The sequence below is a fragment of the Leishmania major genome, chromosome 30 (genome assembly GCF_000002725.2).
Source record: "Leishmania major strain Friedlin complete genome, chromosome 30".
Classification (NCBI taxonomy): domain Eukaryota; phylum Euglenozoa; class Kinetoplastea; order Trypanosomatida; family Trypanosomatidae; genus Leishmania; species Leishmania major.
Window position 1 is genome coordinate 133,028 of NC_007271.2, and position 14,606 is coordinate 147,633.

Below are 14,606 nucleotides of genomic sequence, written 5' to 3' on the forward strand. Positions count from 1 at the left end.
CCTCGTACGCCCCTCTCCCCGCCCCTCGCCTTCGCATGCAGCGACGCCCACCAATACCCCGCACACAGCACCCTTCGAGAGTCGCGCCACAAGGGATCCACCATCGCTACAGGATTGCGGTGCAGCTCTGCAAGCTGTCAGTGGAATCTGCGGCGGGAGAGCTGGGCGGCGGGACGGCAACTCCGCTGGTCGCCTGCCTCTCACCTGCCACTGTCGCCGTGGAAGCGCTGACGCGCGTTCGAGTTCCACTGGGCGAGCGGAAAGGTGTGAGGGACAGTGGGGGGTGAGCTGGCCAGCGTCGCCGCTGCCTTTGCTGGCGGGGTGAAATCTCGCTAGTTGGAGCAGTCGTAGACCAACCTGTTCTCTGGCGACAGTGGCACACTTAGCGCCGCTGGCGAAGGCAGGGAAGAGTCGAACGATGTCGATGACGACGCAGATGTCGACAGAGAGGTGGTGGGGGACGACGCAGTCGCCGACGTGGAAGAAGAAGAGATCAGCGCCGTCCCAGCGCACCGCATACCATAGCATGCCGGTGGTACGAGCTGCTTCGGTGCTGGAGCAGCAGGCTCACTTGGCCGCGGGGTGGCGGCCTTGGTTGCTGCTGCTGCTGCCGCCGACGACACGGCGGCGGGTGAAGCAGTATTGGCGAGTTGGAGCTCACGCACCGCCTGCATCTCTCGTGCTCCTTGTGGCTTGTCGATCAGGTAGAGCCGCAGAAAGGCCCTGATGAGTACGTGAATGTCTTCTTGGCGTTCGCAGTTGTGCCCGCCTGGCGTGAACTGCTGCAGGCAAGGAATGGGAAAGGCGTCACGAATCATCTCACAGTGCACTGGGGACACAAAGTCGTCGTCAGCGCCGTGGAACAGCAGTGAGGGCACGCCGCACGCCTTGGCGTACTTGACCGCGTCCAAGTCGTCGATGTCGAAAGCGGCTCGCTTCATGATGCGCTTACGGATGCGCTCCACAATCCCGTGCACCAAAATCTTTGGCAGAACCCGGGCCGTTCGCCCACCATGTCGCTCCACCAAATCGTCGATGAGCAACCGCAGGGATGCGAAGGGCGAATCGCAAACAATACAACGAATCCACGGATCCTTCGAGGCGTACATGATGGTGGCTACGGCGCCCATGCTGCGGCCCCACAGCGCCACTCCGTCCACCTCGTCGCTCTTGAGCGAGAGAAACTCGACGATGGCGACCAGGTCCTGGCGCTCGTAGAAGCCGAGGGAGATGTACTCACCCTCCGACATGCCGCTCCCGCAGAAGTCGAAGCAGAAGAGGCTGAAGCCTTCCTGCAGCAGAAAGAGAGCCTCGAGGCCGTCGTAGCGCCCGCCGCAATTCGCGTGGCAGTACACCACGCACGGCACACGGCGGGCAGGATAGGGCTTGAACCACGAGCACTGGAAGCGCAAACCCCGCATGTTCTCCAGCTCAAAGTCGTGGCGCATGAAGCGCTCCGTGCAATCGTCGCCGATGCGGAACACGCCAGGCCCAAGGTCGTCAATCTCGTAGGTGGACCGAGGCGGCCGAATAATAAAGTTGCACATGCTGTCCATCAGGCTCGGGCCTGAGGTCAGCTGGAGAATGGCGTCCCTGGCACTGATCATTGCCTAGATGGGCGGGAAAAGTGCGAAGCTAGTGAAACAGCACGCGGAACGCTGAGACAGAGACAGAGAGAGAGAGAGAGAGCAAGAAGAGATGTAAGAGATGCGCACAACCGCAGAAATGCGCCTAAGGGGGAAGTTCGCGAGGAGTGAGCGAATTTGGAGGCGGCGGCGCGTGTGCGTGTGTGCGTGCAACGGATGTGAGCGGGTCGTGACACAGTAACGGGAATAAAAACGAAAAGCAATCACCCAAGACAAGCCGCGGCACGGTTGCACCTGCACGGGTGGTGTTCGTGGTTGTAGGCGCTGTTGCTACGCGAAGCTACACACGCAAGCAGACAAGCAAGGTCGGTGCACGCGATCGACTGCAGCTGTCCAGCGCCACAAGGGCAGAAGATGAAAAGCCGGCGAGAGACAGCCGCGGAAAAGAGCGAAAGCACAGAGCAGCGCGACCCTTGAGAGGCGTCAGCAGAGAGGGAGGTGGGGAACGGGTGGGGTGAAGCAGCGAGAGAAGGGAGGAGATGCGCGATGATGCGGACAACACAACCAAGCGCGGCGGAGAGAAGAGAAGTGCTGCAGGGCCCCCTTCCCTTTTCCATCCTGTTGCCTCCGCCCCTCCCCTGCAGAGAGAAAAGCACGCATGCATGCGCCAAGTGCAGCACGTGACACGACAAGGCGGAAATAATGTGCGACACAGATGACGGCCTTGTCCTGCCGCCGCCGCATACGCGATGTCCTCACCACCGCCATACCCACCAGTTGGGTAAAGCAGCAAGAGGGGCTTCTCAGCGAGCTGCGTGTCACGCGGGTGTACCGATCGTCTTCTTTAGAGCAATTCCTCTCCCTCGCGTTCCTTTCCCACTACTGATGAGGCATTCTCTCCCGGCAAGGTGCCGCACGGCCACAAAAACGAGAACGGCAAGGCTCTCCTGGAGAGCGCACAGGGCGCTCAGCAGATCGCTTCCGTCCAGAAGGTGCAAACAAGCATGGCTGGCACCAGCACCTTCTCCGACACCCACGTGAACCCGCGCTGCACGTGCGCGGTGGTGCACGCGAACGCTAGCGCGATCCCCACCATCCACCCCACAAGCGCTTGCCCAACGGTGTGGTAGCCGTTGTAGACGCGGCCAGCACCGATGAAAAGCGTCGCGAGCAGCAGCAATGCCGCCAGTGCATACGGCGATGAGGTGCTCGGCAAGGCCGCCGAGGCGGACGCGGACTCCCGCCGCTGGAGATGACCAGATTTGCGCCGCCCCGTGCGATGGCGTCGCGCGCGTGCCCAGCAGCGCATGAGGTAAACGGAAAAGCCCGCCATGAACTGTGCGTGGTCGCTCGGCATTCCGTACGCTGTGGTGTAGCTCATGCCTGCTGCTGGGTGAGCGGGACGCGGGCTGCGGACGGCTGCCTTGAGCACCACGTTCAGGCACACGCTTAGGATGAGGTAAAGAATAAGATTCATGGCGGGTATGCGACGCTCGCGGCACGGTGCACTCGTCAGCCCAGCCAAGAGCACCATCATCGCCACAGGCACGATAGAGGAGATGGCGAAGAGCTTGCTGAGCAGGTCGTGCTGGCGGTAGACAACCGCCGTCATCGCCCACAACTTCCAGTGAGGGGGCTCCGATGACGTGACTGACGTTTCCGATGTGGTCGCTAGAGCTGCAGCGTGCTGTCGGTGCTCAAGTGCCAATCCCTCACCATGCCGCATCTCCACGGCCGACAGATGCGTGTAGCCCCACACCAGCCTCGCCGTCTCTAACAACAACATGGATAGAGGAAATGCCGTCTCTGTCCAGCGCTGAACACTGGCGCGGGCCACAAGGGCGCAAGAGGTGCAAGAAGCTCTCCAAGAGCGCGTGTGTCACGAGAGAGAGAGAGGGAAGGAAAGTGCACGAGTGGCTGAAAAGGACGTGGACGGCAGAAGAAGGCGGTTTGATGGCCGCCAGTCGCTCGCGGTCGACATCATACGCGATGAAGCGAGCAAACGCCAGCGAGCGTCGTCGGAGTCGACGCGTTGGCGCTGCATCGTTCGCGTGTGCCGGTGGACGCCAGAGAGAGAGAGAGAGAAGGAGAGAAGGGAGCGCAAATACCTCTTGTGGCCGACCATCGTCGCTGCCGCTGCGGTCTCAAAAGCTACTTCTTTTAATGTCGCCGTCCATTAGAGGGAAAGCCTGTGCACCTGCCTTGTGCATACTACTCACGTCACGCCCCCTCCCCCACCGGCACCACCAACGCCACCGTCCAGTACTCTCATCACACCATCACGTGGCCTTGCTCGTCCAGGATGTCACTCTCGACGCCGCGCTCCTTCTCCTCCAGCGCGCCTGGCTTGTTGCGCGTCCAGTACTTGACCTCGTGGCCGCTAGACGCGAGGATGTTGCCCAGCGGAGACCAGGCAACACAGTGCACCGGGTTTGGCTTGTCGCGGAACTTCTCATGCGCCGCCTCGATCATCGCCGCGTCGTGGACGACCTCCTCCACGCCATGGGTCATGGTGCCGTCTCCCTCAGCTACCATCCAGTACATCACGCTTCCGTCTGCCCCTGTGCTCGCAAACAGATCCGATACCGTCGGGTGCCAGTCAACCTTATCGACAGCGTCCGTGTGCCCGGTGAAACGCTTCACCTCCGGCTGCGTCTTGCGTATGTCCCACAACTTCACCGTCCCATCCTTCGACGCGCTCAGCAGCGTCCTCCCATCCGGGTGCCACCGCACGCACGTCAGCGCCTGGCTGTGGCCGTGCAAGGCGGCGATGCTGCCACGAGAAGCTGTGCGGGGGTCCCACAGTCGGCACTGCGTATCCTGACTGCCGGTGGCGATGAGAGCTCGATAGGGGTGCCAGTGCGCCGTCGTCACATCACCTCCGTGGCCCTCAAGCTTCACTTCCTCCAGCACGGCCTGATTACCATCGCTCGCGCCGGCAGTAGCGGTGTGCGCGCCAACCGTGTTCGTGTCCCACACCTTCGCCGACCCATCCTGGCCAGCCGTGCAGAACTTTAGCTCCAGAGGCGCCCACGAGATCTCGCGCACGGCGCGGTGGCTCGTGTCGACCTCTGACATGAACACGAAGTTGGGCATCCACATCTTGAGCTTGCCGGCGTCATCGCCGCTGAGGATGAGGTCGTGGCGACGGCCCCACGCGATGGCGCGGCACGGGCGGTTGTCCTCGTGAGCCACCGTCTTCACCTCCACACCAAAGGACTGCCCGTTGAACAGCAGGAACTCGCCGCGTCCGGTGGAGCACAGCAGACGGCGTCCACTCGGCGACCACTGCAGGGCGTAGAGTGGCGTGCGGATACGGCCGCCTTTGCTATCCGGGTGGTACGAGGTGTTCACCCACTGCGTGCACAGCGCCGTGCTCGCATTGTAGTTGGTCACACTCGCCGTGACAAGGTCCTTTGTGTAATACTCGTGCGGCGCAACGTGGTAGCTGTACGGTGTGCTGCGCGGCACCAGACGGGTGAGGACGTGCCGGATGGCAGGCGAGTAGAAGTCCACCGGTCGCTGGCCGTGCAGTTTGCGGCGCGGCGCGTATTCCTCGGGATCGAAATCGCTGCGAAAGCGCCGCCGCGGGCCGCCAGCCGGGGGGCCGCCAGAGCCGCCACTGAATCCACCAACACCGCCGAACCCGCCGCCGCCGAAGCTGGCGCCACCCTCGCGTCGCCGTGGGTAGCCGCGATCCATCTACCGCGGACAAGGTCAGCCGTAGCAGCTGCCGATGCTGTGCGGCACGACTAGTGCGCCGGAGAGACACTTTGAAAGAAAAGGAAGCGAAAGACGTCAACTCTCTCAGGCGCCCTTCTGATGCAGCGGCGCTCAGGCGATTAGGCGAATCTCTGTTTCTCCGTGGGTGTGTGCGCGTGCGTGCACACGCCGTCATCAAGCAGCAGAGACTCGAGAGAGCGCGAGAGAAGAGAAAGGGTAAGCGGCACGGGATAGTAACAAAGAGCCACGAGTCACACGCAGAGAGAAAGAGAGAGGGGGGAGAAGCACGAGGTGAGAAAAGTCGCAGTTACTGCCACCAACAGCGGCAGCAACAGTAATGGCACTCAGTTGCAGCAAGCCCCAGTCGCGACTTTGTCACCGCAACTCCTCTGCAGAGCTCAGAGAGCCGACACCTTTTATCACGTTTCCGCTGTGGTCACGGACACGCGCACATGTGTAAGTATGCCAGCACGCTCGAGTGATGAACGGAGAATAAGAGGTAGGCGTGGCGCTGGAACGCAGTCAGGGCTGTGTGGCTATCCTTACTTTACTGGTGCCTCCCACCAGTGACCGCAAGGCAACGTCTCGCCCCACCCCCTCCCGTCCCCCTACAAGCGCGCCTGGATACGAGAAGTGTAGGACTGCGAGGAGGGAAGGGGGTGAGGCGCTGATCAAAGCCATCCGCGCATGTGTTGTCTTCATCGGCCTGCGTCTCTGTGCGTGTCTTGCGGTAACGACGGGGTGCTGGGCTCTCAGAGCGAAGGGGATCGAAAAGAAGTTGAGGAACGGGTGAAGCGAAGGGGGACGACTCACGTGCCGTCCGCAATGACTGGGGGGCATCGCAGGATGCAGAACGTGCACAGGAAGGGAGACCTGCTTCGCCGTCCCCATACGCTCTCTGTGCCACTCCAGCCCCCGACTCTCACTCCCATCCCTATGAGCGCAGTCGGGCCGCTTCCCTTTGGCTAGCTTACAATCAACTGCACCGACAGCTCCGTCGGCGTCACAGTGACCGAGGAACCGGTAGGCACCTTCACAGACTCGCCGTCCACCACAAGCAGCGCCGACCCCAGCCTCCCCTCACCCCCATCGCTCTCCAGTGGCTGGGTCGAGCGTGTTGCGACGTCGGGGAGGTGTGAAACAGCAGGGAAGTCGATGCGCAAGTCGCGCACCTGCTCCTGCATTGAGACGCCGTCCTCGGCAAGAATATAGCCTTCCCTCGCCTCTCGATGCAGAAGATGCCACATCCGCATGCGGGTTGCCTCAGCTGTGGCCGTGGTGACGGTAAGTTGCCGCCGATGGTACGTGGCAGCGGGGGTAAGGGAGTAGCCGGGCTGCAGCTGCGGCATCTGCGAGGCAACGAGGAGACGCAGCGGCCCAACACTGGAGGAGGCGGTGTCCTTGTTGATGTGCGTCAGCACTGCCGTCGAGTCAGGAAGTGCGTGCTCGATAGTGGTGAACAGTGCTATGGCGGTAAAGCACCCGAGTGCGGCGGGTAGGAAAACGTACTCCTCCTGCACCTTCTTCCAGTTGCCGTGCCGCCGCACCGACGCCGCATAGGTGCCGGTGGCAATATAGGAGCACATGTAGCGTACTGGCAACGCGCCGGAAGGCGAGTGTGGATGATGCAGGTGCACGGCCCACAACGGAACACGAACGGTGCGGCCCACCACGAGACTCGAAACCGCGCGCTCCACTGAGGTGACACCGAGCGAGGTGGCTATGGAGTTGTGCAAGCCGGTGGGTACCAAAAGCAGCGGCACAGACTCCAGCACCGACGGCAGCGACACTGCTGTGCTTGGCCCTCTGCCTGACGATGTCATGGCCGCAATAAGATTGAGAGCACTGTTCACCGTACCGTCTCCGCCGCAGAGAACCAGCGCCTCCGCCTGCAGCAACGCCCGCTGCAACTGCTCCGCAACATCATCGTTCGGGATGTGCACGTCGTGGTGCACGATGCCAGCGCGGTCGAGGTACCCTTTCAGTGTGCTGGCGAAGGCCTGCACGGCATGCCGACTACCGCTGCGGTTGTTGACGACGAGCATACATCTCTTCAGGAAAGGCATCCGACTGCGTCAAGGTCGACCTCGCTGCGAGCGCTGTTTCTCCCTCAGTATGGCTTTCCTGTTGGCCTCCCTGAATGGCGCGTGTGTGCGTACCACACTCACTCACGCGCTAGGTAGTGGATGGCGCTCACGCAAAGGCGGGCGCCGGTGCACATGCCACGACGTATGAGAAAAACACGGCTGCTGAGCTCACTGCGCGTTGATCGATAGCACGGGTGGTCGATTTGGAGGGCGCAGTGGGCCCGCTACAAAGAAGGAGAGAAGGGGGTGAGAAGTGATGGGGTCGAAGAGAGTCGTCCCGCTGTGCACTTGAAACACACGCACAACGGAAAGCAGCATGCTTGCACCCCTGTGCCGCCATCAGGCCCTCACCGCCTTCTTGTGACTCGTTTGGAACTTAATGGTGTGGCAGCGGTAGTGAACCACATGTGTGTGTGTGTGTGTGTCTGCGAAAGAGGGGGAGGGATAGGGGAGGGAGGGGCCACACCGTCACGCCTGATCGGCCCGCCCTGTCCCTACGTCTTTTTGTTGCTCTGCTCCCTCAGATCCTCTTCTATTCCCTGCCTTTCCTCGTTTGTGTTTCGGTAGGAAGCATCATTGACAGTGAAAGCAACGTCGGAGTGCACACTCATGGCGCGGTGTAGAGAAAGGCACGGGGGCAAGAGCGCGCACATGCCCATGAGCGCTTTTTTTTTTGACCCCGATGTACCGGGAATCATAAGGGGACTCACCACCTCACGACCAGCACCGCCGAGATGCGTGAGTCTTGAGCACTGCGGCCTTCTAGTCTCGCGCTCGAAGGGGCAGAATCGGACGGCGGCGTTTCGCGGCAGACGAATGGTGACGCCGCAGCACGTAAACCATACCCAGCACCACCGCCGCGATGACAAGGACGATGATCAGAAAGGTGTCCATGCTGAGAAGGCTGTGGTACACATTCACGGCACGGCCGCGATCGTTGATCGAGCGCTTCCTGGTGGATTCCGTCACCTTGACGGTCCCCTCATGCAGCGCTGTGGGGTTCCACCGGTAGCGGGATCGCAGGTACTTGGACACCTCTGTCTCCACAAAGCGGTCCTCCTCCTTGCCGGTGACGTCGCTGCGAATACACGCGGGGCACTGCTCGACCGTCGGGAAAATTCGCTTTGGCACCAGCGGGTCGCCTCCCTCCCCCAACGAGGCGAGACGCCGGTTCACCTCGTTGTGGAAGCGCCACAGCTGCAACACCGGGTCCTTGTCCCCTGGCTGAAAGCGGAGAAAATGAGTAAGGCACGCGTCACAAGCGAAGAAGTGCCGCGCGTAGTCGAGAATGATGAACAGCACCTCGGTATTGTTGTCGTCGGCGTCCACGTGCGCCGCATTCACCGTCAGGGAGTGGTAGAGCAACCACATACCGCACGGAAAACCGCGGTAACGCCATGAAGACCCCTTGCACGTTCGCCAACTCAGATGGCGCGGGTTTCCCTCGTATGGGATACCGGCGGATAAAACAAGCTTCTGCCAGTCGTCCACAGAGGAGGCAAAACCGGCTACGCTGCTCTGCGCGCCATCCACACTACGGTTGACGGTCATAGAGTACAGCAACACATCCGCGCCAAGTCCAGGCAGTCGCTGCTGCACCAAGCGAAGAAACCGAAAAAGAGCTCGGCGCCGCGCAGCAGACTCAAGGCCCCTCAACGCCACTTCGTGGAAGAGGGTTTCGAAAAACGCGTTGGCGACATCTACCACGTGAAACGTCGTCTCTTCCACGAAGTTCGCAGTGCTGGCTGCGGCCAGAGCCCCGCCAGCGCCGGCTTCCGCGGCGTCGCTCTCCTTCGAGTTGCGCAGGTAGGTGCGCATGTGCAGGCAAAGTTCCTTACGCGTTGCCCCCCAGAGGTTGCTCGAGGCACCCATCCACATTTTGCGCGCAGTGTCGAAGTGTGCGTTCGGATTTGCCCCCTGTCCTATCAAGGCGCGCGTCATCGCGATGGGCTTAGCCTCCGCGTTACCCTTGTCGAGGAGATTCTTATTAGCGACGACAGGCTCCAGAGTCGTCGCGTTCACGGGCATATCAGATGGGAAGAGGAAGTAGAAAGAAGGAACGCTAACCACCCTCAGCTCCTGGCAGTCGCTCATGCTTGTCTCGCAGTTGAGCGCCGCCACTGTGACCTCGTTCAGCACATCTCCGCTGTCTTCGAGCGTCTCCGCCGCGATGCGGGCTACGAGCGGGGCAGAGTGGCGGCAGTGCCCGCAAGTGTCCAAGTAGGTGACCAGAATCCATGGGCACGTGTGCGCCGACTTGTGCAACTCCTTCAGGCTCATGCTGTTGATGTCCACCACCTCGAAGGCATCGCGGAAAAGCGAGCGCGACTCAGAGAAACCCGCGGCGACGCCGGGGCAGTAGAGCACCGCGAGAGCACATAGGCATAGGGCTGCTACGGCAGGCCCATGAAGCCGTGCCATGGGCAACGACAGTGGTGCCGTCGCAAGACTAGAAACGTGCAATAAGAGGAACACGAAATGCGAAGCTGCGCACCCACCCACCCCACCCACCCCCCACACCCCTCCCTTTCGAGGCGAGACAGGAAAGAAGTGCAAGAGAGAAAGTGAGTGCAACACGCAGGAGTGATGACGGTGGCCGGGGTAGTCAGGGGATGGCGGAAGCGCTGGCCCAGAGAGTGCGAAAAGGCAGAAACAGGTCGAGGCGTGAGTCAAGAAGAGGTTCCAGTGTTGCTGCTGGGTGTGTGCGTGTGTGAGAGAGAGACCACCGCTCTTACGGTGCCCCACTCGCGCTCACAGATGAAGAAGCGAGCGCGAGTGGCGTTCACATCCGCGTATGTGTTTCATGGAAACGGGTGGAAGGGGTGTGGTCCGGAGGGGAGGAAAGATGAACAGAGAAGCGCATGCACATGTACAAAATACAACGTGAAAGAGAGAAGAGCAGCAGCGCCACCGCCTGCTGAGGGAGAGGAGCGTGAGCCCAAGAGAGAGAGACCCACACGCAGACACACATGCAAAATGTCTCAACGTTACAGACAGCATGGAGCGCCACGACTGTCGCCGCCCTTCGCCGCCTGAACGAAGGAGAGTGAGTGCGGGAGGTGAATGAACACACAGCGGCACGCATCCGGACATCTCGCCATTCGCCTTCCGCCTGTGATGGTGAATCTTCGCATCAGGCACGATATGCGCGCCATGCGAACAGCGGTCTGTTTTCTCCAGAGATGCGCTCCACCATTCATGAGCAGCCCCACACTACGGCTCCCTCCATCGCTCGGCACCTTTTCCCCCTCCCGGCTACTCCGCGCCCAAAGCCTGATCAGTGATGGGCTGTCTATGAGAATCGAAAGACACAAGACAAGCGGCTGCCTCTCAAGACATACACTCGCACATTGCATACATCCCAGCACAGCTTCAGACATTGAGAGGGATGGCGAGAGTAAGGCAACAACCGCTAACGACAGAGATGCGGCCTGCTCCTCGCAGGCAACAGAAACTGCGCCGTACCATCCGGATTCTCACCGCAGCCACGCCATACCACCATCCTATCTCCTCCTACTATCCAACACCTACAACAGAACACACCCGCACCCCGAACAATGTCACTGTCGCATCGAACACCGTGAACCATAGCCACTCTCACAGAGCACACTCTCGCTCCAGTGGCGCATTGGTGTCGCCACACTCGAAACTCCGCCGCCTCAGTCTAACACGCTGCACGCGTACATCGTTCTGCTTTTCATCAATACAACACTTGATCAGATCCCACAGGTAATAGAATCGTGTGTGACATCACCACGGCGAAGGCACACACACACACACACAGGAAGGGGGAGGAGGACAGCGGCCACACCCACACGCACCTCAGCAGCAGCAGTGCTACACCGCAAGCAACGCGGCACGCCATGGGCACACACACACACACACACACACGCACGCGAGACAGCTCCACTCAGTTCGCACCACTTCGTCGCGAAGGGCGCTCGTTGCAGTTGTCGTGTTCATGCAGGATGCATCAGATACCACAGGAATGCACGGTGACTCATCACATGGGGATGCAGGAGAAGTGTCGCACACGCACACGCGCGCTCGATCACCCTCTTTCACAGATTGGCTTGCGTGTGTAGATGCACACCGGCGCCGCCACACTCGAAACTCCGCCGCCTCAGCCTAACACGCTGCACGCGTGCATCGTTCTGCTTTTCATCAATACAACACTTGATCAGATCCCACAGGTAATAGAATCGTGTGTGACATCACCACGGCGAAGGCACACACACACACACAGGAAGGGGGAGGAGGACAGCGGCCACACCCACACGCACCTCAGCAGCAGCAGTGCTACACCGCAAGCAACGCGGCACGCCATGGGCACACACACACACACACACGCACGCGAGACAGCTCCACTCAGTTCGCACCACTTCGTCGCGAAGGGCGCTCGTTGCAGTTGTCGTGTTCATGCAGGATGCATCAGATACCACAGGAATGCACGGTGACTCATCACGTGGGGATGCAGGAGAAGTGTCGCGCACGCACACGCGCGCTCGATCACCCTCTTTCACAGATTGGCTTGCGTGTGTAGATGCACACCGGCGCCGCCACACTCGAAACTCCGCCGCCTCAGCCTAACACGCTGCACGCGTGCATCGTTCTGCTTTTCATCAATACAACACTTGATCAGATCCCACAGGTAATAGAATCGTGTGTGACATCACCACGGCGAAGGCACACACACACACACACAGGAAGGGGGAGGAGGACAGCGGCCACACCCACACGCACCTCAGCAGCAGCAGTGCTACACCGCAAGCAACGCGGCACGCCATGGGCACACACACACACACACGCACGCGAGACAGCTCCACTCAGTTCGCACCACTTCGTCGCGAAGGGCGCTCGTTGCAGTTGTCGTGTTCATGCAGGATGCATCAGATACCACAGGAATGCACGGTGACTCATCACGTGGGGATGCCACAGAGAGAGAAGGGGGTAGGGGCCAGACGACGGTGCTGATCAGCGTGGAATGTGAGGAGGAGCACAGGCGTCACGTGGACGACTGGGGAAAGCAAAGGAAGTTGGCGGTAGCGATGAGATGGAGCCTGGCTGCCGTGTTCCTATTCTTGGGGGTGTCTGCGGCTGCGTCTGCCTTGAAGTGAGCGCAGGCGCCGCGCTTCTCAGGTGTCGCTGCAGACAGGCGGAGACTTCACAGGGGCAGAACGCAGTGGCCGCTTACATGAGAATCGGTGGAGAAGAAGATGGACCGGCACAGCAGCAGAGACGATGCATGTGTGTGGAGAAAGAGACAGGAGAGGTGAGCGACCGCATGCACGTGCAGAGGGAGTGAGGGAGGAAAACGATTGAGGAAGCGACAAGGGCGCAATGCGGTTGATCTGCGCGCAGAACTCGCCTTCACGAAGTGAGCCCCCCTCCTCCTCCCCCTTTACGTGCCGAATAAGCATAGGCATGCAGAGGGAGTGAAAGCCTTGTGGCCACGGCGGCACAGGGGTGGGCAAGGCACCGTCGCTGCGGCAGGAAGTCGGCATTGCTGCACAACAGTGTGTAGAAGATGTCCAAACGAAAAGTTTCATCTTTATCACTGGCCGTCTGTCGCGTATTCGAGATGGCGGCCGCTGCCGCTTGCCTGCCTGTCTGTGCACTTCTTCGGTGTTGTGGCGCCGTCTTTGCAGCTGCCTTGTGAGATATCGCGCAGATGCGTGGGCAAGGCGGGAGCGGAGGGCGGGGGAAGGGAAGGACGACGAGTAAAAAAAGTGTATATGCACGCATAACACGCCCACTTTCCTGTCGGTCAGCGGACACAGAGGCAACAGAGAAGACCACCCACTCGTAACCACCGTCTCACATCCAGCTGGAAGGAGGGGTAAGACACGAGCGCTGCCTCACGTTGTGGCGCTGGTGCCGATGCGCTCCGCGTTGCCTTCTCAGCACGACTGCAGTCGCGCCGTCTCCTCACCTGCCCAATCTCGGCGCTACCCCATGCATTGTCACACCGGGAGAGGGTAGCGCTAGCGGCCGGCAGCGACGTCTGACTCGTCAATGCCCATTGACATGACCTCCTCCGACAACAACTCCAGCTCTGCCGCCTTCTCCTCCACAAAGGCGTTGGCAGTAGAGTCCACGAGCGCAGTAAGCTCTTGCTGTACCCCATCATCCAGGCCGGCGTCCTGCAGCACCTTCACTGCTTTCGTCCTCGACTGCTTGACGCGCTGGCGAAAGGTCGAGATGAGATTGCTGACCTCTGCGACGGTCCTGTCGCGGCGCGCCGTCGTGATGGGTGGTATGACGACGCGTATCTTCGTGCCCTCCTTCGAGACTTGCAGGGCGCTATCGAATCGGCTCACGCGCTGCAGTATTGCGTTGCCAAAGGATGCGGAGTTCGGCGTAATTTCGATGGTCGTGGTGCCCGTCTTTACCACCTGCGCAACCTTAACGAGCAGCACCGTGTGGCCGCCAGCCACCTCCACTTCTAGCAACTCTAGGCACTTGGCCATGTTCAGCACCTTCATGGCGCTGATGTTCGCCTTCTCGGATGTTTTGGCGTAGATGGCCTCCAGCTCTTCAGGAAAGTCCTCAGAGACCATCACCTGCGCCTCCTGTGCGAGCTGCTCGCGGCTCTCGCGCTGGTCCCGCGTCTTGCCCATACGACGCTCAGCGCGCTCCTCAAAAGTCAGTCGTCGAGCATCGCCGCGGTCGTTTTTGCGAATATCCTTCTTTAGTGGTGCCGTCGCGGTGCACCACAACGCCTTCGCCGTAGTAAGGCTGCTCGAGGATGCCCAGGCCGAAGTGCATGTGGCCTGGGACACGCGAGGCACAGCGGCGCCGCTGAGGAGTATGGAAGCCGGAAGCCGAGAGCGGGTGATGCAGCGGAGCATGGAAAACGTGAGTGCGCAGGCGTGCGAGTGTGTCTGCGCGAGCGCATATCCGCACCGGAGAAAAGGAAAAAGTGGGAGGGGTAAGAGTGAGTTTGATCCGCCAGTGGGGAGCTCCAGCACGCAGACATGATTAGGGACGAGCAGCGTGGCCGCGGCGCGTCGCCACCGTCGCAGAGCGACAGGGCAGTATTTCGAGCGAGCGCGCGAGAGCGACACACATCAAAAAAGGCAACAAGGAAGCAAGTGCGTTCGCACAAGCGCCTGCGTGACATGCGCCAAAGGGAGCCTCCGCGGGTACACGCACCTACCGAGGCTCCGATAGTCCAGAACGGCAGTCGCCACGTAGACCAGAGAGCGAG

The 14,606-nt window shown here is 60.8% G+C and overlaps 6 protein-coding genes and 6 non-coding genes across 18 annotated transcripts; all 12 read right to left on the bottom strand.

The window, feature by feature from the left end:
• Positions 1-332: 332 nt before the first annotated feature.
• Positions 333-1,607, bottom strand: LMJF_30_0400 (conserved hypothetical protein; the record flags this gene model as incomplete). Its single annotated transcript, XM_001684577.1, has 1 exon — positions 333-1,607. The coding sequence occupies one exon, from the start codon at positions 1,605-1,607 to the stop codon at positions 333-335; it is 1,275 nt and encodes a 424-aa protein (XP_001684629.1).
• A 946-nt stretch (positions 1,608-2,553) lies between these two features.
• Positions 2,554-3,372, bottom strand: LMJF_30_0405 (putative dolichyl pyrophosphate phosphatase; the record flags this gene model as incomplete). Its single annotated transcript, XM_001684578.1, has 1 exon — positions 2,554-3,372. The coding sequence occupies one exon, from the start codon at positions 3,370-3,372 to the stop codon at positions 2,554-2,556; it is 819 nt and encodes a 272-aa protein (XP_001684630.1).
• Positions 3,373-3,857: 485 nt separating this feature from the next.
• Positions 3,858-5,288, bottom strand: LMJF_30_0410 (WD-40 repeat protein; the record flags this gene model as incomplete). The annotated part of the gene is made up of 1 exon (XM_001684579.1): positions 3,858-5,288. One exon carries the CDS (start codon positions 5,286-5,288, stop codon positions 3,858-3,860), a length of 1,431 nt encoding a protein of 476 aa, XP_001684631.1.
• A 986-nt stretch (positions 5,289-6,274) lies between these two features.
• Positions 6,275-7,375, bottom strand: LMJF_30_0420 (conserved hypothetical protein; the record flags this gene model as incomplete). Its single annotated transcript, XM_001684580.1, has 1 exon — positions 6,275-7,375. One exon carries the CDS (start codon positions 7,373-7,375, stop codon positions 6,275-6,277), a length of 1,101 nt encoding a protein of 366 aa, XP_001684632.1.
• A 783-nt stretch (positions 7,376-8,158) lies between these two features.
• On the bottom strand, positions 8,159-9,817 carry QSOX (putative quiescin sulfhydryl oxidase; the record flags this gene model as incomplete). The annotated part of the gene is made up of 1 exon (XM_001684581.2): positions 8,159-9,817. The coding sequence occupies one exon, from the start codon at positions 9,815-9,817 to the stop codon at positions 8,159-8,161; it is 1,659 nt and encodes a 552-aa protein (XP_001684633.2).
• A 1,234-nt stretch (positions 9,818-11,051) lies between these two features.
• Positions 11,052-11,154, bottom strand: LM30Cs1C2.3. 2 transcript variants are annotated; one of them, XR_002460968.1, is made up of 1 exon: positions 11,052-11,152. It is a non-coding gene (small nucleolar RNA). The 2 variants fall into 2 exon arrangements; XR_002460969.1 differs by having other exon boundaries at positions 11,053-11,154.
• Positions 11,155-11,302: 148 nt separating this feature from the next.
• On the bottom strand, positions 11,303-11,407 carry LM30Cs1C1.3. 2 transcript variants are annotated; one of them, XR_002460970.1, is made up of 1 exon: positions 11,303-11,403. It is a non-coding gene (small nucleolar RNA). The 2 variants fall into 2 exon arrangements; XR_002460971.1 differs by having other exon boundaries at positions 11,304-11,407.
• A 108-nt stretch (positions 11,408-11,515) lies between these two features.
• LM30Cs1C2.1 lies at positions 11,516-11,618 on the bottom strand. 2 transcript variants are annotated; one of them, XR_002460972.1, is made up of 1 exon: positions 11,516-11,616. It is a non-coding gene (small nucleolar RNA). The 2 variants fall into 2 exon arrangements; XR_002460973.1 differs by having other exon boundaries at positions 11,517-11,618.
• Positions 11,619-11,760: 142 nt separating this feature from the next.
• LM30Cs1C1.1 lies at positions 11,761-11,865 on the bottom strand. 2 transcript variants are annotated; one of them, XR_002460974.1, is made up of 1 exon: positions 11,761-11,864. It is a non-coding gene (small nucleolar RNA). The 2 variants fall into 2 exon arrangements; XR_002460975.1 differs by having other exon boundaries at positions 11,762-11,865.
• Positions 11,866-11,973: 108 nt separating this feature from the next.
• Positions 11,974-12,076, bottom strand: LM30Cs1C2.2. Of its 2 annotated transcripts, none has more exons than XR_002460976.1 (1): positions 11,974-12,074. It is a non-coding gene (small nucleolar RNA). The 2 variants fall into 2 exon arrangements; XR_002460977.1 differs by having other exon boundaries at positions 11,975-12,076.
• A 142-nt stretch (positions 12,077-12,218) lies between these two features.
• LM30Cs1C1.2 lies at positions 12,219-12,323 on the bottom strand. Of its 2 annotated transcripts, none has more exons than XR_002460978.1 (1): positions 12,219-12,322. It is a non-coding gene (small nucleolar RNA). The 2 variants fall into 2 exon arrangements; XR_002460979.1 differs by having other exon boundaries at positions 12,220-12,323.
• Positions 12,324-13,380: 1,057 nt separating this feature from the next.
• Positions 13,381-14,016, bottom strand: LMJF_30_0440 (conserved hypothetical protein; the record flags this gene model as incomplete). Its single annotated transcript, XM_001684582.1, has 1 exon — positions 13,381-14,016. The coding sequence occupies one exon, from the start codon at positions 14,014-14,016 to the stop codon at positions 13,381-13,383; it is 636 nt and encodes a 211-aa protein (XP_001684634.1).
• Between the last annotated feature and the right edge of the window lie 590 nt (positions 14,017-14,606).